Here is a 23,347-nt window from a genome sequence, read left to right on the forward strand (position 1 = left end):
CGTTTTGGAAACAATAAGTGGCTGTAGAAAGAAATAATCATTTCTAGATTTTTTCAACCTATTCTTGACAATGTTATTTGCACAAAGACCTCGTGGAATGAATGCAAACACCGATGTTTCAGGGCTACGACAACGGGACGTGGTGTGACAGCAATGTGGCAGTTGCAGAAGGACATGTTGTGGAGTTTACCTTCGACCCGGTATTCCAACTTGAATATCAACGTGACTGCCTGTTCGATTACGTGCAGGTGAGTTACAGAACGATTTGACTGCTTACAGATGTTCAAGTAACGTTGACAGACAAACGTAGACCATGAATAGGACATAGGTATAACGCTACATGTATTTCTCATGTTTCATGATCACCATTTCTGATATCCGTATTTGGTATTTGTGAAACAGTCATATTGCAGTTACGTAAACGTTCTTGACATTTCAATATTAATAAATTTATTCTTAAAAAACTGTTGTAAAACCCTAGTCTATATATCTACATGCTCATTTGACAGTTACTGTCTTAGCCAATCAAATGTAATGTAAATGTAAAGACCCAAAGCCAAATTAGCTTCTCACCAGAATCGTTTTTCCCCTTGTTTTGTCTGCTTTTTTGTTCTCTTTTTCTTTAGCTGATTGAGTCTGGAAACCAAACGACCCTCGGTCGGTACTGTGGGGACAACTATCCCGAGGGCCCCATCATCTCCTCTGGTCCCGAGGTCACGATAGAGTTCCAGTCTGATGACACCATCGGGGGGTTAGGATTTTTAGTCCACTGGAGGACCGTGCTGAAAGACGGTGAGTTCAAAATAACAACAGTCAAATGTTTCCTTTATAACAATGGAAAAAAAGCCACAAACCACATGCATTGGCGTATGTATATATAATTTCTGGTACATTATGTTTCGGGTATGTATGTTCAGCTCTTACAGCCGGGGCACGGTCGGGCTGTTTGCGGAAACGAAAACTTAAAGTTTTGATATATTAATAAATATTCATGTTGAATTATTTTCGGTCCGTTTCGTGTTTGTATCTTACTTTTCGTTTCCCCAAACATGTCTGGCCGGGCCCCTTTGCGGAAATATGACATAAGCCTAAATAGTATCTTATACCATAGCATAGAACGTACTAGGTACATGACTTGCAGTCTATTTTTACACCTATATCTTTTAGGTTGTTGGGAATTATGATCATGACATTTGCACTAAATGCCAGATCTCATCTTTCGTGCATTGACAGATATATTTACCTTCTGAATTCTTACAGCATGTGTGACTAAACACACGGATACGGAGCTCCAGTACAAGTGGGACCTTCCACCCTTCACAGGACCGCCTTTCACGTTTGAAGTAAAATGCACCACCGACGCCTATGTGGTGACGGCACCCCTGAACCAGACCGCGGAGCTGGATAATATGTACACAATTATCATTGGTGGATGGGGAGGAGCAAAGTCTAGGATATCCCGCCACGGTAGTAACACAGAACTGGTCTCTACACCCGGTAGGTTCTGTGCATATAACGGTAGTTCACCTTTTTCCGCGTGGTAACCTATATCCTTTGTTATATCAAACTGCAATACTTTCAAATATTGGAGTCACCAGGACATCAGTTGTTGTATCAAACTGCAATATTTCAATATTGCAGTTTGAAACCACCGTCCGTCGACTTGATATCCATAAATACCCTGATCGTAAAACCAACGGATATAGGTCACCCCACGGATACAGGTGGACCAGCGTTACATGCATAATGCTTTTTATTTTTCATTTTTCAAAATATGAAAGAGACAATGTGCTGAAATAAGAATTGTCATGTGGTCACAGACTGAGCATCCTACAACAATATCTGGATGTGGGCAAGGACAAAGCGGAATTGGACTACCATTGTATGCTTTAGTAATCTTTTAGTAGTACATGTATATAGATTTTGCAAGTAACGTTGTTACATTGTACATTCAACTATAAAATGGTGGGTTGAATGTTATTAAAGAGGTTGAATAGAGGATTTTACCCTCCTTGAATGTTATGAATTACTATAACTTCGTATCATATGCACTGTGCCATGAATAAACTTGTACCTTTTCAGATATTCTCTCACCAACACAATACCGAGCCTTCTGGCTTTCCTGGGATTCAGACGGTACCATTGCGGTTGGGAGGGGTGGCGAGACCGACCCATTTATGCGATGGGTGGACCCAAACCCTCTGCCCATTGGCCGTGTCGGGTACTCTACTGGGTACGGAAATACCGGACAGTGGACTTTCTGTCCCACTGTGCGGCACGGAGGTAACCATGAGTCACCTACTATATAAATGTTCTATTGCCTGCAGCAGAATTTATCACGTAGAAATAAAACATGCAACGGAAGCCGATGGAAAACAACCCATCAAGCAAAATCGTACAAAATAAATGTTCATCAAAAACAAAACACCCAAATAGTAATTTGGAGAAAAAAACAGGAAATCAGTAAAACACGCAAAGCAAGCATTTAAAGTTCATATACGAATACGAGCTTATGACATGATTTGTTTCATTAACACTTAAGTGATGCATCTGCTGTGTGTGTGTGTGTGTGTGTGTGTGCGTGTGTGTGTGGTGTATATGCACGCGCGCATGTGTGTGTGTGTGTGTGTGTGTGTGTGCATGTAAATATGTGGAAAACAACTTTCAAAATTGAGGGTTTGATTTATTTCGTTTCTTGCAGCGTGTGATACCAAACTCACTGAAATAAGCTACAACTTCCACTGGGATCTCCCACCACTCACCAGATCACCCTTCAGGTTTGAAGTCAAAGCTGGAAAACACGTCAGTCTAGCTTTGTCATCCCAGAACAACGACGTGGACATCATGTATGACATTCGCTTCGGACGAGGATCGCAAATGGAGTTTTCTACTATAGGGCGAGGCAAAGATGACCCAAACAGACTGAAGTATACACAAACTGGTAGGTGTAGAAAACTTATGCTCTCCAAGCAAGAGGTTAGGCTCCGGCTGTCTTTTCAACGTTTTTATTAGTCGTTTTCATCGGGCTTTCTATTTTGTATTTTATTTTGCTGTGTCCAACCGGAGCCTAACCTCTGCTTGTAGAGTAGAAAAGTTATGGATTTTTACAATAACTAACACGCTATTTCCTTACACAAGGTAATGTTCTTACAAACAAGGTTTTGGTCAGTCCTCTCAGGCTTCTCAAGTTGAAGTGTGTTACTTGTCCTGAAAGGAAGTGTGACGTCGGGCAGTCGGTATCGCCCCTGTCTCTTTTGAGGGATGGTCGATAAACCCTAATGTAGATGTCCTCTTTATTGTGGATACTATTATGACAGCCTCCATTCCAGTATAATAGTATTTTCAAAAGCAGGACAAGTGCGCATAATGGGACTACCGTACGCTACTAAGTTGTATAGAGACAGAAGAATGAAAAGATCTGGCAGTTGATATCTGTATGTTAAGGACATTGAAGATATGACACGAATTTGAGAAAAGAAGTACAGTTCGGCTCCTTCCATCTATTTCGCCCTTTTCAAAGGCTGCACTCATATTGTTTGGCCTGGTGCTATGCATTTTTAATGCATCTACTAGCATACAAATGACATATCCAGTATCTATACATGTGGCATGCGATCTTCTAACTCGCGTGCGTAGTAGTAAGCCAAGTTTGCATTGGGTCTTTCATTCGTGAAACTTCAATACCATTGTTACCGCTGGCTTTGGCAATCACTATGTTGCTTTTCTCAACATAGTAACAGTCATGCCCCAAGTAATAGATGTCAAACATTGACAGATTCAACATGAATCATCAAACCATATAACTAAGTGAACATTTGGTCTAAATAACTCAATCCGACACTCGCACCTGTAACGATCGTCATTGCAGCTGAAAACTAAAGTTTTGCAGCTGAAATCTGGCACAACAGTAGGCATTGAGAAAGTAAGACATGGATGTTTCTCAACTATCATACCCGTTTTAGACATCATCACAGAGAAAGAGTACAGAGGCTTCTGGATATCCTGGGATCCCAACGGAACCGTTGCAGTCGGTAAGGCGGGTGAAAACAATCCGTTCCTGCGGCTTGTGGACACGGAGCCGTTACCGATCACCTATGTGGGGTATACTACTGCCAGTGGAACCAGTCAGGGGCAGTGGAACTTCTGTCCCGAACTTCCACGTGGAGGTAAACACAAGATTTAACGCGACAACCCAATTTTCTTAAAACGATAGTACAATCAGTGAAGAAGACCTGGCACGACTACATATGTGTTTCCATAAATCGTTAACTAAATCATAAATCGTTTATCCTTCTTCTTCTACTACTTAGTCCCTGTTGTAGGGATTATTAGCATTACACATGCTGTTAGCAACAAGCTATTGGACCAAATAAAACAGGGGAAATAAAGGTAAAGACACAAAGGAACATAAACAACTGATTTTGTGCGTAAAAACGAGACATGAGTGAGTATTATTTGCATAATATATACAAGGACGCCTGACTCAATACAGCAGAGTTCTCTCCCAATGCAAACCTGAACTGGGAGAGGGACCCCGCCTCCACCACACCAGGCTCAAGTCGAGTTTTATTACCGATTATGTACCAACTTATAGAAACCTCTCTTACAGGAAGACCCCGAGACTGTTCAGATGTGCAGAAAGAAGGACACCAGGACAGTGGAATCTATGTCATCTACCCGCATGAGAATGATGGCGGGAGAAGCATCGGGGTGTTTTGTGACATGGACACGGATGGAGGAGGGTGGACAGTAAGTGTAATTTTTTACTGAATGATTGTGCTGGATATCCTTTTTGATATGTGATATCAAATGTCTGACGGTTTCAAAGATTTGAAGCATACATATTTCATGACGTGGTAACAATAGGGTAAAATAGGACCACAGACACAATAGGTACTTCCATCATTGTTGACATGACCGTTGTGTCACAGTTGGATAGTATCGACATAATAGATGACGGAACCAACCAAGGAACTCAGTTATTGACTGAAAGGTGATATGAAATGTATACATATGTTGCATTCACGAAATCAACTTGGGCTTGCTCTTTTCAGGTTTTCCAGCGTCGCCGGGATGGTTCTGAGGACTTCTACCGGGGCTGGTCTGATTACAAGGCTGGGTTTGGCAAACTGGACGAAGAGTTTTGGCTAGGTGGGTGGAGAATTACACATAGCAATACACATATTCGGTAACTATTACAAGTTTTCAAATAAAAGTTGTCTGTTGATGTTGTCATGTGTTGCAACCGTCATACACAAAGCCAAACAGTTATAATGTTTTCTAACCAGAGCTCATTGACTCTCACTGCCCAAGGAAATGACATGCTGCACCAGCTGACCAGCCAAGCCCAGTATGAGCTGCGGGTTGACCTGGAGGACTTTGAGGGGAACAGTGCGTATGCACAGTACCAGGTCTTTACTGTGGGGAGTAAAGCTGACCAGTACAGACTGAATGTTGGGGGATACAGCGGGACAGCAGGTGAGAGTTTTGGGGGAAATTTTCCCTTATAATGTTCACAGCTGATGAACTACACTGATTCAGAGTACATCCTTGGCTCCATTTTCATGGAAGGAATGAGAACGTTCCTCCTGGTCTGATGTAATACAACTGAATTTCTTACAGGAGACTCCATTGCCCCTGCACATCATAATGGGAGTCCATTCAGCACAAAGGACAGGGATAATGATGCTAGTTCTGCCTCCTGTGCCCAAAACTACAAGGGAGCATGGTGGTATGGTAACTGCCATATGTCCAACCTGAACGGCCTGTACCATGCAGGTTCCCACACTTCCAATGCACACGGAGTCCTCTGGTACACCTGGAAGGGCCACCAGTACTCTCTGAAGCACACCGAGATGAAGATACGCCCCATAACTAACTAAAGTAGTGACAAATTGTGAACTTGCTTGGAACACTAACGGTTGGTCTTCTACATTGACAATGTATACATTTTATTCCTAAGCTGCAATCAAACGAAAAAAAATAGGATAAAACCATTGACATTGTTACCGCCCCTATGGTAATCAAATCAATCTGAATGTCACTTAGAGTGTACATGGATTCATGCGTGGAAACGGAGCAGATATCTTATGAAAATTAGCAAAACAGCTTGACTGTCGAAGCAATTGATGTAGCACTACATAACAAGGTTTCAAAGACACTCTAATATAAGGTTAAAATTAGATCAAATCTTGTTTACTTAAATCAGTTAAAATTGAATTAGGTCTTTAGAGTGGTCAGATATTAGCAATACATGAATTCAACTACCATGTATGCACTCGCTACCATACATGGTAACGCTAGTTCACCTTTATCCGCTTGGTACCTAGTATATCCGTTGTTTTAAAAAAAAACAAAGTATTTAGGAATACCGGCGGACCATAGTTTCAAACTACAGTATTTGAAAATATTCAAGAAACTACCGGTACTGTCCGTCGACTTGATATCCCTAAATACCCTGTTTTTAAAAACAACGAAAATAGTCTACACCGCGGATAACGGTGAACTAGCTTTACCTGTTACAAATGTTGTGGGATAGAATTCTTCCTCTATAAACATATCGCAGTTTTGATGTCCTTTCTAATCCTTTCTCCGTTTTGCAGTTACGTAGAAAGATTACTGCCATTTTTGAAGAGAAACGAGTGAAGCTGGTATATTTTTCTAGTATCAAAGTAACACAGAATCGTATGTTCTACAGGAGACTCTTTTAGCGCTCATGGTGGACACCGATTCAGTACCAAGGACAGAGATTCATACAGTTGTGCCCAGACCTTCAGGGGAGGCTGGTGGTACCATCGCTGCTACTCTTCCAACCTGAACGGCCTCTACCATAGCGACCCTCTGGCATCAGCTCTGTCCCGAGTCATCTGGAGTGCATGGAAGGGCTACTACACATCCCTGAAACACACTGAGATGAAGATACGTCCCAAAACTAACTAAAGCAGGGATATACAAACTTTGAATTTTCGTGTACAGTTCAAGAAACCGTTATGCATGCATTTATTGATTGATTGATAAATGATATGTAATGTTAAAGCTTGTCAATTAACTGGACTTACTGCAAGGGCAACTTTTGCCCAGCTTAAGCACACGTACTGGTGAGGGTATGCCCCAAATAGGATGTATGAAATAGTGTGATTTTTAGGTGATTGTGTGTGCATGCTGCAATGTACTTATGTCAAGGAGCAAATAGAAATGTATAAAAGACCTTTGTTGGTAACTTTCACTCTGTGTGAACATTTTCAAACTTGTTAGGGCAGAATATATATGTATAAAACACGCTAAATGTTTTTTAATGCTGAGATAACATGTATTTTGTTAACCTTACTGCCCATATTTCATAAGCTACGGGATCCAAGTCACGTCGTTTCCTTTGCCGACGGAGTTTGGGTTCCAAAGTAGCTCAGCATGTATTCTGACCAATCGGCATTGTAGCAATAAAACAAATCAATTTATTGTTTATTGTACTTGATATAATAAGAACATGTGCTCGTCACGATCCCTGTTTGCTTTGCGTCAACTAACAATTTGATTTTTTTTGTATTTGTGTATCATTCATGGTAAAAAATTGGATTCTGTTATGTTTTCATTAGTTTGAATAGATTATGATAGAACAAGGAGGTAATATGCTCCCTTCGATAGAACAATAGACCCCAAGCTAAAACGCATTGCCGCTTGTAGCTTTATGGTTCTCAGACAAATGGTACTGATTGCTACAAAATCATCCGTGCTTTTTCCTTTTTTTTTGTAAGCTTAACTTAACTTTTCCTCTCCCAAACCCATGAAAGGTGACGCAGGGAATTTCTTTTGTAAAAAGAAACGCCTTATGTTGCTGAGTCCTTTACTAGGACTCTTTTCTGCAAACAATACTCAATTCTGCCTGGCCATTAAAAGAATAGTGGGCTCCTTTTTTTTTTTTTTTCTTTATTCAAAAACACAGAACAAGGACAATGTGGCGCTGCACTCAAGTTTAACAACTTATTTTAACAGCGCCACATAACAAAATACAAATAAATTAATAACATTAAGTAATCTAGGTCAACATATCAGGGCGCCATATCCCCCCACCCCAAGACATATAATAGTATCAATTGGCCTAATTGGGTACATATGAAAAAAGAGAAATAACAAAATTAGAGCTGGGACTTCTATATCAACTTGACTGCAGTCATGCAGATCTAGAAGCGCTTAGTGTCCTCAATGTAAGTTTGCGTGAGTAGCATCGTTTTAAAATTGTAAACAGAAGGTAGCAATGCGGAACCTCTGAGAATAAAATGTAATTTGACATTGTCAGACATATTATTAAGGTTAACACGATGACCAAGTAAATCTGCAAGATTGCCGAAGAATTCCGATCTCTGATGGATATATAATGGGCAATAAAGCATAAAATGTAATACGGATTCGCATCGAAACCCGCATCTGCAGGAGGCACTGGGAGACAGTCCTCGGATAAACAGACTTTGATTGAGAGCACAGGTGCCGATGCGAAGTCGGACAAGAAGGGCGCAGGTGTAACGAGGGCCACAATCGTAGTGTGGGGGGCGAATGGGACGTACTGATTTAATTAGGTATTTCCGAAATAGCGAGTAACGTGAGGAACGAATAACAAGGTCCAAGTCGTTCCAGAGATTCAAACAGTGAGGAACAAACGATTTGCCAAATCTATCAGTAGATTGTATCGAAAGTCGAAAATTTGACCTATTTCTTAAGTTGTAGGAAGTAGTTTGGGAAATTTCAGGGGGGATCAGATCTATAAGGTACCTCCGTGTTTGGCCGTGAACTATTTTGTAAAATAAAGATAAACGGTGAATATGGCGTCTGCTAGAGAGAGACTCCCAACCTAGTTCTTGGCAAACAGAAATGTATGAGGAGCCTTTAACTGCTCCTGATACGATAAGGGAGCAAACATACTGAATTCGTTCAATAAGATTGGAGTCTTCGGCAGTACAGCCATCCCAAACAGCATCCGCATATTCGAGACAAGGGCGAATAAATGATTTATAAATGGTTTCTAAAACTTTACGAGTTAATTTGAATTTTAGACCACGAAATACATTGACTTGTTTAGAAATTTTAGCGAGCATCTGAATGATGTGGTTGTGCCAAGACAAGTAAGAAGTCAAAACAACCCCAATATGTTTATGGAATAAAACTCGTTTAATTTCAGACGTTCCAAGATAAAGAGGGGGGTGGTTGACAGGGGATCTTTTAGCCGAAAATACGATTTCTTCAGTTTTTAATGGATTTAATTCCATCAACCATTTATGGGACCAGGACAGAATTGTAGATAAATCAGAGTTGAGCAGATATGCAGATGTAGTTGGGTCTTCAACAACTTCAAGTAGAGAACTGTCGTCCGCGAATAAAAACGGTAAAGAACTTAAGTTATTTACAATATCATTTATATAGATAATAAACAGTAAGGGGCCTAACACGGAACCTTGAGGGACCCCTGCGCCAATCTTGGACCATGGAGAAGACTGTCCGTCTATAACGACTCTTTGAGATCTCTCACATAAATAACTGTAATATCATTGTGAATGGATCACAAGAGTGGGCTCCTTTCACTGCTCAGTTGATTTAATAGTTAAATTCTGAAGAATTCGAAGATGAAAACATGTATGAAAGACAAGACCACACGATTTGAAAACTTTGGCCAAGTTTTCAATAGAGCGTTGCATGGTGGGATATGAAAACTTTTCAAAACTGTGAAGGTCAGAGGTCGGCAAAATGGCGGACCATATGTTGCACAGCGGCTATCATCACCCAGTTTTGCGGGAATGGCAGCAAAACGACTGTAAATTCAACGCATCCAACCTGATGTACCCAATCTTCATCACGTGAGGACTCTTTGCTGTAACTTTTGTTTCAATGTCGGTGTCAGATGTTGTTAGAATTGCACAAAACAAGTGGCGTTACTCCCCAAAACTCTGCTAGCACTTACCGTATCAAAAGGAGCGCCGCGCTCTCTTCCGCCCACATGGGAAAATATAGCTCACGGCTGTTTTGGCCAGGACATTTCCCACGCGTGTAGGTGACGCTGGTGATCTACTACTTAACACACGTTCTCAAATCTTGTGTGCCGCATCCGTTATTAACCAGTATTTATAAACTTTAGAATCTTAGATGGTAGCTTTTGGTAGTTGATTTCCGAGGGAGCCCATACAAAATCAGGATAAACCTAATGCATGATCCATTCACAATGATATTACCTATATCTAGTATATAAACCACCAACTGGAGAAGTAATAAACCATACAACTCAGGATAACTCAAAACAACAACAACTCAAATTCATAAGGTCATTCACCGTCTTTGAGGGTTGGATGGATGCAGATTTCAGAACTTATTCACAGTTGAGTCGGTCTACACCATGAAACTCCTTTCTTATCATACTCGGTTACTCTTGTCATACCCATTAGTAGACATTGCTCGGCCTCACAATGTATAGTCACTCGTAGGCAAGTCCTATGGCAACAATGATACTCATAGCCTCATATAGTCGATGTCATGGTACGCTGATCCCTGACCAACTGTTGGTGGAGTGGCATTGTAGATATCATGTCCAATCTCGAGAACACTTGTGCAAACTGTGGTGAGATGTGGTCTGCAATAATTCTGTTTAAGCATCAGATTATATTGTCATGAATAAAATCTTGAGATCATAAAACCTTAAAAGTTTTGTGTTATACAGCTCAATTTGAGTAGCCATTAGTAAAATGAGTAGTAGAAAGATTTTGTGGTTTTGTTTTCTTTTCAAAAGTTGCTTCAACTTCTGCATCAGCCCTAATGTAGATACTGATCATGATGTATTTAACTCTTGGTTCTGTTTCTTGTTCACAGTGATGATGCTGATACTGTAGAACCAATCACAAGCCTGCCTCTTCAGTCCAGGTGAACAGTAGTTCAGCTATCACAGGATAACTAATTATGTATGGTAGAGGTATACCAATTGTGAGGTATAGGACTGTACAAGATGACAACTAGGTTAGTAGGTAGTAAACGAAGCATTGAACAACATTACAATTAATTACTGCATTAACAATGACAAATAGTAATAATAGTAATAATAGTAATAACAAGAGCAACTGGGGTGTGCACTTAAATGGCTTCTACCGTATATTGTTTTTCTTGTTCTCCATATTTATCCAAACTGTATATTTTATTTGCCAATTAGGTTTGGTTACATGTATGAATGAACAAGGAAGATAAAATCATATTCATGTATGAATTGTGGAACATCTATAGATTTGGTGTGAACAAGATAGTAGAACACCTGACTCCCCTGGTCAAGAAAGGTCTGAAGTGTGTTCTCATCTTTGGGGTTCCTTCCAAGCTGCCCAAGGTTGGTATATTTAGTTACACTTTTCCTTCTATTTCTTCTCGTTAATACCAGTGAGAGGTATTTCAACATTCAAAACTGCTGGTGTTACTAATGTTCCAGTAGTTTGTTAATAGGTCAAATGTCATGCTACATGTAGATCATAGGCAGACTTACACATGTACATGTACATGGCTTGGAGAAATTCTCAGTAATTGTAGTTCAATAATTCATATATCAATAAGTACTGTACCACAAAAAGGTCCATTATATCAAAACAAGACCTACAAGTTTGGGGCGGAATATCTTTGCCAATTTGCCTCTCTGCAAAAAATTAGTTTCATTTGACCACTTCATTTTACAACAAAGTAGGGCATGACATTGTTTACTTTTTATTCAGTTGGTGCTATAAACAGGTGTACACTGTACTTTGTTGTAACCGTTACTAAAGGATGATCGAGGCAGCAGTGCAGATGTACCAGAGACTCCTGCCATCTTAGCTGTACAGAAGCTAAGAGAAGCCTTCCCAAGTCTACTGGTGGCCTGTGATGTCTGTCTGTGTCCATACACCAGTCATGGGCACTGTGGTGAGTTGTATATTACCGGTAGTAGCAAGTGTCATAGCCTTTAAGTAACTTGTCTGTATGTGTTTGGTTTGTGATATACATGTATACAGTATCATTGAATTTAATAGTCACTATGGAGTCTTTTCATGATAGTAGGAAGTTTATTATATCATGATTTGACTATAGATGTCACACTGAATGGCTTCATAATTTTATGTCTGTGAGAGTCTAATAGAAATCACCATCTGCTGGTAAATTCATTGTAAGGATTGTTAATACAGATTGAGAGAAAAACACTGCATACAACAGTCATGTTTTATGTTATGAATTTTTCTTCAGTGATTGTCAGTGTTAGCATAATTGCCTTCTATTAGCAGTGTATATATGATAGAGAAGTGATTGGTATAGAATCAGCTGGGGAAACAAGATTATGTGAATATTTAAACCAAGCAGGTTGTACTCTTTGTATGTATACTATCTTGTATTGCTAGGACAATTCACTCGTGTTTAGTGCCTGTGTTCAGGTACTGAGTGGGTAGTTACTTGGGTGTACATTCCTACAGTACATAATTTGTTTCTGCTCTATGGTAAAATTGATAGGATTTCTCAAACTTCAAAGAGTTGAACGTCTTTCATTTCAACGACCAACAGACAGTGTTACAAGCAAATTCAAACTTTGTATGTCCCTGCTTTAGTTAGCTATGGGACGTATCTTCATCTCAGTGTACTTCAGGGAGTAATAGCCCTTCCAGGTTACCCAGTTGACTCCATCTCCGTCTGTATGGGAACCATGGTACAGGCCGTTCAGGTTGGAACTGTGGCAACTACCATACCACCAGGCTCCCTTGTAGGTCTGAGCACAGGAGTAAGGTTTGTCATCATAATCCCTGTCCTTGGTGCTGAATGGACGGCCATTATGATGGGCCATAGAGTCTCCTGCAAGAAATACAACTGTGTTGCATCACATTAGGACAGAAGAAAAATATTTGCATTTTTTTCTTGGAGCCAAAAATGTACTCTGAAACAGTGTGACTATTACCTAAAAAATTCTCAAGAAGTCTCACCTGCTGTCCCGTTGTATCCTCCAAAAGTCAGCATGTAGCGTTCAGCTTCACTCCCCACAGTAAAGACCTGGTACTGTGTATACGCACTGTTCCCTTCAAAGTCCTCCAGGTCAACCCGCAACTCATACTGGGCTTGGCTGGTCAGCTGGTGCAGCTTGTCATTACCTTGGGTAGTGAAAAGGAAAGATTAATGATCCTATAGACAATATGTTGTAGTTTTAAAGCATTGGATGCAACTAAAACAATATCAATGAGTGATTCCCCTCTTACCTAGCCAGAACTCTCCGTCCAGTTTGCCAAACCCAGCCTTGTAATCAGCCCAGCCCCGGTAGAAGTCCTCAGAACCATCCTGACGACGCTGGAAAACCTGAGAAGGGAAAGATAGACATCTTCACATTCATCATTCAATTCCACCACATAAGACTTTCTTTTATTTGGTTGACATTACTTTGGTGCAGATGGTACTTTTCAATCTTTCTATGACCTCACAGATATGCTAATACATGCCTGCAAGTAAATAGTAAAATGAACCTATAGCATAAGCATTACAGAGTCTGACTTAGAAATTAAATAATATTGTATATGCTTTAAGTAAACATAAGTTCTTACTGTCCATCCACCACCGTCAGTATGCATGTCACAAAACACGCCCACACTTCTGCCACTGCCCTGTACATCATTGGAGAAGGGGTAGATGGTGTAGATCCCACTGCTGTCATACCCTTCCTGCAGCAGAGTGGAACAGTCTCGGGGTCTTCCTGCAAGGTTCACGTATTAATTGGTGTGGTGCATACACTGTATTACCAGTTGAAATCATATTCTTGAAGTTAGATTCTTGAAGTCAGATGCATAATATTAGACATTATCTGACATTGTGGTCATTCTGTGTGAAGCCCCTCTTACACATAGCCAAATTTAGCTCCCGAACACTAGCCAACTCTTAGCCGACTCAGGTCAGCTGTAGTTCGGGAGCAGTCTTACCAGTTTAGGCCACGCCTATCTTTTAGCGCCGAACATGTCCTAACCATCTCCCGACCAGTAAATGACTTACTCCTGACTTTGTCCCGAATGCTATCTAACCTATTCCCAACCATCCCGACCTCTAGCCGCAGACTGCCGAATCTCTCCTGCACTGATTCCCAACCGATTGCTGACCCTCTCACAACTTAAAATGGACATAATCAGCAATTTTTAAAAAGTGGTCATTTCCGTTTTTAATCAAAATAATACTTTCTTCTAATTTGTAAACGTCACCAAGAGATCAAATTTGGATCGGCACTGATGGTTCTTTTTGTTTCTGGCTGAATGTCGGTCGGAGGTGATTCGCCTACATACTGGTAATAGTCATTTTGCTTGGGAATGATTTAGCAGAGATTTGTACATACATACATACATACATAGGGAGAGAGTCGGGAACTAAATTCGGCTATGCGTAAGAGGGACTTTAGATGCAGTGTAATTTTATGAACCCAAACTAACCTTGCAATGTCTGTAGTGTTTGCATCTGGTTTTGTAATTGGGTCTGAAAAAATAGTAATCAAATGATTATAGTAATGATTTGGTCACTATTTCTAATCAATCTAAGTTAGTATTTTCTTTAAACGAAACATTACATGGTCAAACTCACGGTACTCCATTGCTTGTTGCCAGAGAATGGTCAAGCCTTGATGACTGAATTTTTAAAATATTCATCTAAGGAACACACTTGGATAAAGAATGCATTCATACTATTCATGAACCTTTTACGCTCCATGTTACAAGTGGCAAATGCTATGAGAAGTTTTTGTGGATGTACCTTCCCACTTTGTGCTATGCTGGAAGCATGCTCTAACTTAACATGTGTAATTTTGCTGTTCTCAGACATTGGTCATGAATTTAAGTTAACAGAGTAAGAATTGAATTTTATGATATATTAGCTTCCTATTGACAGTAAAATTGTGATTGTGTGTACTTCCCGTCTCACATGAGGAGGGCTGTGTCACAATCCAGCCCAGTTTTTTTTTCAGAAAATGCACTGAATGCGGCATGCCCGACTAGCAAAATCATTTTACGAAAAAATGGCACCAACAATATCATCAACAAAACTCTTACTTATATGTATCAAGAAATATCTTCAACATCTCTCTATCAAGTTTCATTTTCATAAACAGCACAAATCATTTGTTAGAGTGTAACAATCTTTGGAGCGTTTGCGCATCTGGCACCTTCATCAGATAACTTAAAAATTACGGAAAAATAATTTGTGTCATGTTAGGGTGGGTTCCATGTTACATTTAGGTTACCCCCTGTTATAGGTGAAGTTTCTTTTCCACAGAAGCAGCACAACATTTGGTCAGATGTGCAATGTAGTAGCCTGATTTCTTGAAATGAAATGAAGGATGCAAAGAATAGCCATTTTGAATTAGGCTGTTTTACTTATTTGCATTTAATAGCTAATCAATCCTGCACTGTTACAAGTCTAATCATAGTAAGCTAGTCATTCCTACCTGCTGACTGGAAACCAGGCCCTGTAGTTGCTCAACAGTATTTTGAAGACTGGACATCAAGCTCTGCTGCAGATCGACAGTATTCTGTAGACCAAGCACCTGGCTTTCTTGTGCACAGGTAGCAGTGTGTGTAGCCTGGCTGGCACAGCACAGGGCACAGTGGTCAGTGGGCTCATATTCAACAGCCACTCCCTGTTCTAACTCATTACCCTGCCACTGGGCTGTGGCCTGTGCTCCCATACAGGAGAGGAGGAGACACAGGACAAGTGGAGTCATTATGACTGAGATACTGTATTCAGTTAGGATCCTCTAAGCTCAACTGTTCTCTGCTGGCCCCAGAGTTGTCAACACTAGTTTAGTGGCAACTTAGTAGTAAATAGGGACTGGATGTACCCATTATACAATATGAGGGTGTGTATATGGAGGGAGTGATTTTACTGCCTGGGGCTTTACATTGTGAAAAGGGAGAACTTGTTATCTCTTTTATTTATTAATGTTTGACCTTTATGTTCTTCATCTGAATGAGAAGAAGGTAGTTCAAGATGACCTGATACAACATGCACCAAGCTTTAATGTACATTTGAGTACACCCCAGGTCCAGGGAAGTGTTTTCTTCCAGTTGCTGGGGTGTAAAAAAATCATCTTGGCTTCTAGACTGAAACGTGATGTTTGGTCTAATTGATACAAAGTCATGACTTAAAAGTCATCTAATGGAAATGTTTATGTGTTTGAACATATGGTGGAGAAGAAACTTAAAATGCTTCCAAATGTGTTTGGAACAAGCACCTGACATAAACAGGTGTAGAACTGTCTTAGTCTACATTACAGTTAGTATGCATACTACCTGGCAAACTTTGTAATGTTCAATTCAGAACACAATTCATTGATAACGTTACATCCATTGTTTATCAAACTTTTACATTATCTTAGCAAATTAACATTAATGCGATATCATTATCAAATGCATTTAGCAAAGAATCAATGTTTTTGAAGGTTGTACTGAGGACCAACAGCATTACATCCCTGCTTTAGTTGGTTATGGGGCGTATCTTCATCTCAGTGTGCTTTAGGGAGTATCGGGAGCCCTTCCAGGTACTCCAGTTGACTCCATCTCCATAGGAAGTATAACTTCCTGCATGGTACAGGCCATTTAGGTTTGCACTGTGGCAGCTACCATACCACCAGCCTCCCTTGAAGCGTTGAGCACAGTTAGTAGGATTTTCATCGTAATCCCTGTCCTTGGTGCTGAATGGACTCCCATTATGATGATAGGCCATGGAGTCTCCTGCAAGAAATACAACTGTGTCACATCACACCAGGAGGAAAGTTTACTAGAGTATAAATGGAGCCAAGAATATACTCTGAAACTTCTTTACTTCAGAAGCTGTGAATATTTCCAGGAAAAAATTATCAAAGAGTCTCACCTGCTGTCCCGTTGTAGCCCCCAATAGTCAGTATGTAGCGTGCAGCTTCAATCCCCACAGTAAAGACCTGGTACTGTGCATACGCACTGTTCCCCTCAAAGTCCTCCAGGTCAACCCGCAGCTCATACTGGGCTTGGCTGGTCAGCTGGTGCAGCTTGTCATTACCTTTGTAGGAAGAAGAAAGGAAGATGTCTCACGTGGCAAAATGTTGTGGCTTTTAAATAAAATTTTGTGTACACGTATAGCAGTGTGTCAGGAACATCGGCCACTTGCATGTACCTTCAGTTGGTACATTTTGTACATACATGTACATGTATATGTCCAAACTTGTACCAGTTACTGATACAGCTAACATAGTGCTACTAGATCTTGTGTATGTCATCAACTTTGTGTACTGAGTCTATCAAAAAAGCCATTCTCGTATGGAGTGAACAATCACTTTAGTATGACACCTAGTCATGCCCGCTCAAAATAAGAATTTGTCTGGCAATATAATTTTTATGTATTGCCAGACAAATTCTTATTTTGAGCGGGCATATTAATAGAAGAGAATTAACATGTAAACTTGTAACAGCAAATGCTCTGTGTATGTAATGCATGGCATAATCTGAAGGAAATTCGACACTGAGCATTTTCTTCTCTTTTTCTAAATCGCACAAATTCTGTGAATTGTCTGCTCAATTTTTACTTGCATACTACTTTGCCATTTATTTGAAAAATTTGCCTTATAGCCTTATAATGTCTTTGAAATGGAGTACATTAGAAGGAGAAGACTCAATGACATGTGAATATCAATGACAGTTGGTCACCCTGTCACAATTCTTCACCACAGACCTTAGACTATACATTATGGTCATTTAATGGAGAAAAAGTTACAGGCCTTGCATTATTCTTTGTGGAAAAGAAGGTGAGCTCTCTTTCCACATTAAACATTTGTCTCTGCCTGTGCTTCGTCCAAGAAAATGACATTTTTAACAAACTGAATGACATTGGAGGGATGCTACATGTACATTTCATGCATCATGTAAGCACATGTGTGACTCCCCACCTAGCCAAAACTCTCCGTCCAGTTTACCAAACCCAGCCTTGTAATCAGCCCAGCCTCGGTAGAAGTCTTCAGAACCATCCTGGCGACGCTGGAAAACCTGACAAAGAAAAGCCAGTTTTTGTTCATGAACTCATTACACACCACCTTTCAGTTGATTTCTTTGATGGTGATTGAAAGACAAATCAGTTACAGAAGGATGTACAAATATATTTATTGAATCTGCAGACTCATTATTTTAATCTTAGCAAAGGGATAACCCCCTTAAAAAGTGACAACCCTTCAAATGTTACAGACGTTTGTGAGTCCCTTGCTATAATTGGAATGATGCCAGGTTCATGTATAAGCAGGACTAAACATAACTCACTGTCCATCCACCGCCATCAGTGCACATGTCACAAAACACCCCAATGCTTTTTCCACTGTCCTGTACATCATTGAAAAAGGGGTAGATGGTGTAGATCCCACTGTTGTCAAACACTTCCTTCAGCAGGTCTGAACAGTCTCTCGGTCTTCCTGAAAGGTTAAAAGACTTTGTTCCATACAGCCCCTTGATACAGCCCAAAGCACCTTACAGTTGTAATCATGCTTTGCAGCAGCTATGGATGTTGCAAGTCAATTGCTTTAACAATGTTGTTAGTCAATAACGAGGACACAGACTTGTTGAGAAAATAATACAGGTTAAGGCCTGAGGGCATTGGAAATTTGATCATTTTGAGGGAATATAGAAAGCTTTCTAAAGGCTAACCTTGTAAGGTCTGTATCATTTGCATCTGGTTATGAAGTTGAGCCTGCAAAATAAGAGTTGTGGGTCACTACTTGTACATTTGGGTGAGCATGGTCTGCATAAACACAGAAAACCTCGAAAATGCTAAACAGTTACATAATGATTGTTTACTGCAATCATATATGGGCAATGACTTTGAGGGAGACAAAACAAGTATGCCATTCCAACCTGTAGACTGGAAACTTGGCTTTCATGTGCAGCTTGTTGACTGGAAATAAGGCTCTGCAGTTGCTCAACACCATTCAGCAAACTAAACACTTGACTTTCTTGTGCACAAGTAGCAGTGTGTGTTGCTTGGCTGTCACAGCACAGGGCACAGTGGTCAGTGGTCTCATGTCCAACAGCCACACCCCCTTCTACATGTAACTCATCACCCTGCCACTGAGAAGTTACCTGTCCTCCCATAGAGAAGAGGAGGAGACACAGAACAAGCGAAGTCATTGTGACTAAGATACTGTATTCAGTTAGGACCCTCTAAGCTCAACTCTTCTCTGCTGCCCCCAGAGTTGTCAGTTCTAGTACAGTGGCAACTTGGTATTGATAGGGAGTGGGTGGGTGCGCCCATTATACAATACGGGTGTGTGTATGGAGGGAGTGATTATACTTCCTAAGGCTTTACATGTGAAAAGTGAGAACCTGTTGTCTCTTTTATTTGTTGAGATTTGACTTCTGTGTTCTTCATCTGAATGAGATAATGGCAGTTCAAGAGAAGGATACAATATGTACCAGGCTGTAGTGTAGTTTTGAGTACACCCCAGGGAATTGTTTTCTTCCAGTTGCTGCGGTGTCAAAACTTTCTCTTAGCTTGGCTCTTACCTAGATGGAAACGTGATGTTTGGTCTAGTTGCTGTATATGTATGTTGACTTAAAGTCATCCAAGTAATGAAAATGTTTGAATGTTTGTTTGAACGTAAGGTGGAGAAGGAAGTGTGTACAGATTTAATGCCTCTAAAAGTGTTTGGAACAAACACCTGGCATTAACAGGACATATAAAAAGTCACCTTTTACTTTGCAACCAAAGAATGGTTCTTTAGAGTGTGTGTTATGGAATTCAAACACGTCAGGCAGTAATGGAAATGAAGTCATTTGAGTCCTGTTGAGACTTGAGGCAGGGAGAATGAAGTCATTACATTACAAACTACATTAAAGTTTGTATGCATATTACCTGGCAAACTTTGGAATATTCCATTCAGAACACAATTTATTGATACATCCATTGTTTATCAAACTTATACAGCATCAAGCTTAACACAGGCATTCTTTATCATCAAATGCATGTAGCAAAGGATCAATGTTTGGAAGGTTATACTGAGGACCAACAGCTTATGTTGTAAGTTCGCATTATATCCCTGCTTTAGTTAGTTATGGGGCGTATCTTCATCTCAGTGTGCTTCAGGGAGTAATTGCGGCCCTTCCAGGTATCCCAGTTGACTCCATCTGCGAAGGAGGTATGGGAACCTGCATGGTACAGGCCGTTCAGATTGGCACGGTGGCAGGCACCATACCACCAGGCTCCCTTGCGGTTCTGGGCACAGGAGCCAGCACTATCATCATTGTCCCTGTCCTTGGTGCTGAATGGACGGCCATTATGATGGAACATGGAGTCTCCTGCAAGAAACACAACTGCGTCACATCACACCTTTCATGAAAATGGATCCAAGGATTTATTCTTACACAGTGTACTTCAGCACCTGGAAAACATCCTCATAAAAGTCTCACCTGCAGTCCCACTGTAACCCTCCACAGTCAGGTTGTAGAGTACAGCTTCACTCCCCACAGTAAAGACCTGGTACTGTGCATACGCACTGTTCCCCTCAAAGTCCTCCAGGTCAACCCGCAGCTCATACTGGGCTTGGCTGGTCAGCTGGTGCAGCTTGTCATTACCTAGGATGGTAAGGATACAGGAAAGGTTCTTTCATCTCTTGTGAATCCTATAAATTGTACTTGAAAGAAATTTGTATGCATGGTTGGGAGAGAATAGGAATATCCATAAATTTAGTAATTTCTTACCTAGCCAGAACTCTTCGTCCAGTTTACCAAACCCAGCCTTGTAGTGAGCCCAGTCCCGGTAGAAGTTCTGAGAACCATCCTGGCGACGCTGGAAAACCTGACAAAGAAAGATTAAAGCTCACTGTAATCTTCAGGTGACATATTGAAATTCAGTGCATGGAACAGCAGTGCTTTGGTGTAAATTTTCAATGTTTGTGTGCCCCACATAATATTGAACTGAATATTGAAAGATGATACACAGCCTAAAGCATGTATCAGGGTTTGAAATACTTGGTTGCCCAGCTGCACCACACAATCATGTTTTGTTTGGTGCAAACAGGTTTCAAAATCAAGTAGCACAGCTTGGTGTATACTTTTGGGACGGAGAAAGCAAGTGTCGTGCAAGTGGCCTACAGCAGTATGCACCGAGGATCAAAGTATCATAGCTGAATGCAACCTGCATGAAAAATGCCCAAAATTTTGGCACGCTCAAGGCTCTTTTGGGAATTCTTCAGTTACTGTAGTTTTTCCTCCATGTGTGAATTTACTTGGCATGTACAATAAACATGATAACTTAAAACAAACCTTAAACAATTTAAAACCACAAAGTATTAAAATTCAATTACAGAGCTCAAGATGAGCTGCAGCAACCTAACATTTTATGGGTAACCTTGACCACTGTGTAACCTGGCTATAAAAAATATTTTGAATCCTGATGTATCCTTTTTGCAGTTAAAAAGATGTATGCTATAACTGGACATCACTACTTACTGTCCATCCACCACCATCAGTGTACATGTCACAAAACACCCCAAAGCTTTTTCCACTCGCTTGTACCACATTGGAGAAGGGGTAGATGGTGTAGATCCCACTGCTGTCATACCCTTCCTTCAGCACATCTGAACAGTCTCTGGGGTTTTCTGTAGGATTCAAATCTTTATAACTACAGGGAATTCACTTTTTTATTGTACTACTCTGATGTACTACACTGTCAGATGCATAGACATTTGGTTGTTTGTTTGAACCTTTATTTATTCATGAGAAGCTCAAATCGGCCAGCAGGCCGCTTTTCATTGAGGTCATGAGGGAGGTAAGGGTCAGAGAATACATATTACATTAAGTACTAATAAATCCAACAACCTATATCACTACACATATATGGTACAACACATATATAGTGGGGCAAGAAGCTCAGTGTTCGTAGTCCATGTCCCGTTCGTTTTGGTCATTACTTTTACTTCAAGAGTCTCTTAAAGCAGGTCAGATTTGGAGCCGTACGTGTGTCTGGTGGTACACGTAGGTTGTGCCAGACATTGGGTCCACGGTAGGCTATTGATCTTCTGAAGGTCTCTCGCTTAGGTTTTGGGACAACCAGTTGACTACTTGTGCTTTGTCTGGTTGTCCGTGTACTCTGGTCCCTGCAGTACAAAAACATCTGGCACATGTAGGGTGGTAGTTTGACATAAACCTGACATTCTGTGAGATGCAGGGTAATTTCATGGACCCAAACTAACCTTGCCTGTTCAGTAGAGTTTGCGTCTGGTGGTACAATTGGATCTGAAAAATAATGATAATGATGATTATGAATGAATGAAGACCATTACTGCACATTTTTGCCACACCGGGCTAAGTACAGGTCACAACAAGACATGCTGAAGAAATATGTAGATACAAGATAAAACTACATTAGATAAATTCAACTTCTCCTCACTTTTCAGTTATGGTGGAAATAAAAGAACAGAATGATAAAATTATGTTTTATGGCTGGTGGTTTGTCTCGCTCATTAGGAATATGGATTTTTCTACAGAACTTAACTGTATGATATTGGGGAATAGATTTTGTACAAACCTATAAAGTTAACTTCTCTTTTCTCTGTACAAACTCCATTCTACTACAAAATGTCATCCATTCTCAAGATCTGTTTTTAAAACTTACAAGTTATAACTTATAGCCATGATTTGGTCCTTATTTCTAGTCCATTCAATAGGTCTCTATCTTTTAAATATGTGCAAGTCTTAGAATAGTTTCCTTTTCCACAGATACAGGACCTGAGAATGTAATGGCCTGGTGGCTTGAGATACAAAGAAAAGATGAAAAGAATAGCTATAATAACATTACTGCAAATTAGGTTGTATTTTCCTAATTGCAGTATACAACACATGCAGCTATTCAATTCTGCACTGTTACAAGACAAATCATACTGGTACAAGTAATTCCAACCTGCTGACTGGAAACCAGGCCCTGTAGTTGCTCGACAGTATTTTGAAGGCTGGAAACAGTATTCTGTAGACCAAGCACCTGTCCTTCTTGTGCACAAGTTGCAGCATTTGGAGCCTGGCTGGCACAGCACAGGGCACAGTGGTCACTGGTGTCACGTCCATCAACAACCCCTCCCTGTTCTAACTCATTACCCTGCCACTGGGCTGTGGCCTGTCCTCCCATAGAGAAGAGGAGGAGACACAGAACAAGTGGATTCATTATGACTGAGAAACTGTATTCAGTAAAGGACCCTCTTAGCACAACCCTTCTCTGCCGACCCAAGATCTAGAGTAGACAGTTCAGGCACTACGTGGTAGAGATATGGAGTGGGTATGCCCATTGAATGATATTATGTAGGGGGTGTTTGTTTGATTCTTTTATTTTTGGAAACAGAAGACCAGGT

At 40.5% G+C, this 23,347-nt stretch overlaps 5 protein-coding genes across 5 annotated transcripts; 2 read left to right on the plus strand and 3 right to left on the minus strand.

Moving 5' to 3' along the window:
• Positions 1-4,631: 4,631 nt before the first annotated feature.
• On the plus strand, positions 4,632-5,963 carry LOC118421615 (ficolin-2-like). The gene is made up of 4 exons (XM_035828975.1): positions 4,632-4,749; positions 5,055-5,151; positions 5,314-5,478; positions 5,623-5,963. The coding sequence occupies exons 1-4, from the start codon at positions 4,723-4,725 to the stop codon at positions 5,880-5,882; spliced, it is 549 nt and encodes a 182-aa protein (XP_035684868.1). The 5' UTR covers positions 4,632-4,722; the 3' UTR covers positions 5,883-5,963.
• A 3,769-nt stretch (positions 5,964-9,732) lies between these two features.
• Positions 9,733-12,400, plus strand: LOC118421759 (delta-aminolevulinic acid dehydratase-like). Its single transcript, XM_035829260.1, has 5 exons — positions 9,733-9,842; positions 10,846-10,896; positions 11,251-11,347; positions 11,775-11,910; positions 12,381-12,400. The coding sequence occupies exons 1-5, from the start codon at positions 9,733-9,735 to the stop codon at positions 12,398-12,400; spliced, it is 414 nt and encodes a 137-aa protein (XP_035685153.1).
• Positions 11,972-14,047, minus strand: LOC118421760 (ryncolin-1-like). Its single transcript, XM_035829262.1, has 5 exons — positions 14,005-14,047; positions 13,563-13,711; positions 13,224-13,320; positions 12,954-13,118; positions 11,972-12,825 (listed from the first exon to the last, which is right to left on the minus strand). The coding sequence occupies exons 1-5, from the start codon at positions 14,045-14,047 to the stop codon at positions 12,581-12,583; spliced, it is 699 nt and encodes a 232-aa protein (XP_035685155.1). The 3' UTR covers positions 11,972-12,580.
• Positions 14,048-16,442: 2,395 nt separating this feature from the next.
• Positions 16,443-19,208, minus strand: LOC118421300 (microfibril-associated glycoprotein 4-like). The gene is made up of 6 exons (XM_035828533.1): positions 18,864-19,208; positions 18,657-18,699; positions 18,276-18,424; positions 17,912-18,008; positions 16,864-17,028; positions 16,443-16,724 (listed from the first exon to the last, which is right to left on the minus strand). Exons 1-6 carry the CDS (start codon positions 19,134-19,136, stop codon positions 16,468-16,470), a joined length of 984 nt encoding a protein of 327 aa, XP_035684426.1. The 5' UTR covers positions 19,137-19,208; the 3' UTR covers positions 16,443-16,467.
• Positions 19,209-19,948: 740 nt separating this feature from the next.
• Positions 19,949-23,240, minus strand: LOC118421299 (microfibril-associated glycoprotein 4-like). The gene is made up of 6 exons (XM_035828532.1): positions 22,906-23,240; positions 22,199-22,241; positions 21,456-21,604; positions 20,706-20,802; positions 20,415-20,579; positions 19,949-20,303 (listed from the first exon to the last, which is right to left on the minus strand). The coding sequence occupies exons 1-6, from the start codon at positions 23,161-23,163 to the stop codon at positions 20,050-20,052; spliced, it is 966 nt and encodes a 321-aa protein (XP_035684425.1). The 5' UTR covers positions 23,164-23,240; the 3' UTR covers positions 19,949-20,049.
• Positions 23,241-23,347: the final 107 nt, after the last annotated feature.

Source organism: Branchiostoma floridae, chromosome 8 (assembly GCF_000003815.2).
Source record: "Branchiostoma floridae strain S238N-H82 chromosome 8, Bfl_VNyyK, whole genome shotgun sequence".
NCBI lineage: Eukaryota > Metazoa > Chordata > Leptocardii > Amphioxiformes > Branchiostomatidae > Branchiostoma > Branchiostoma floridae.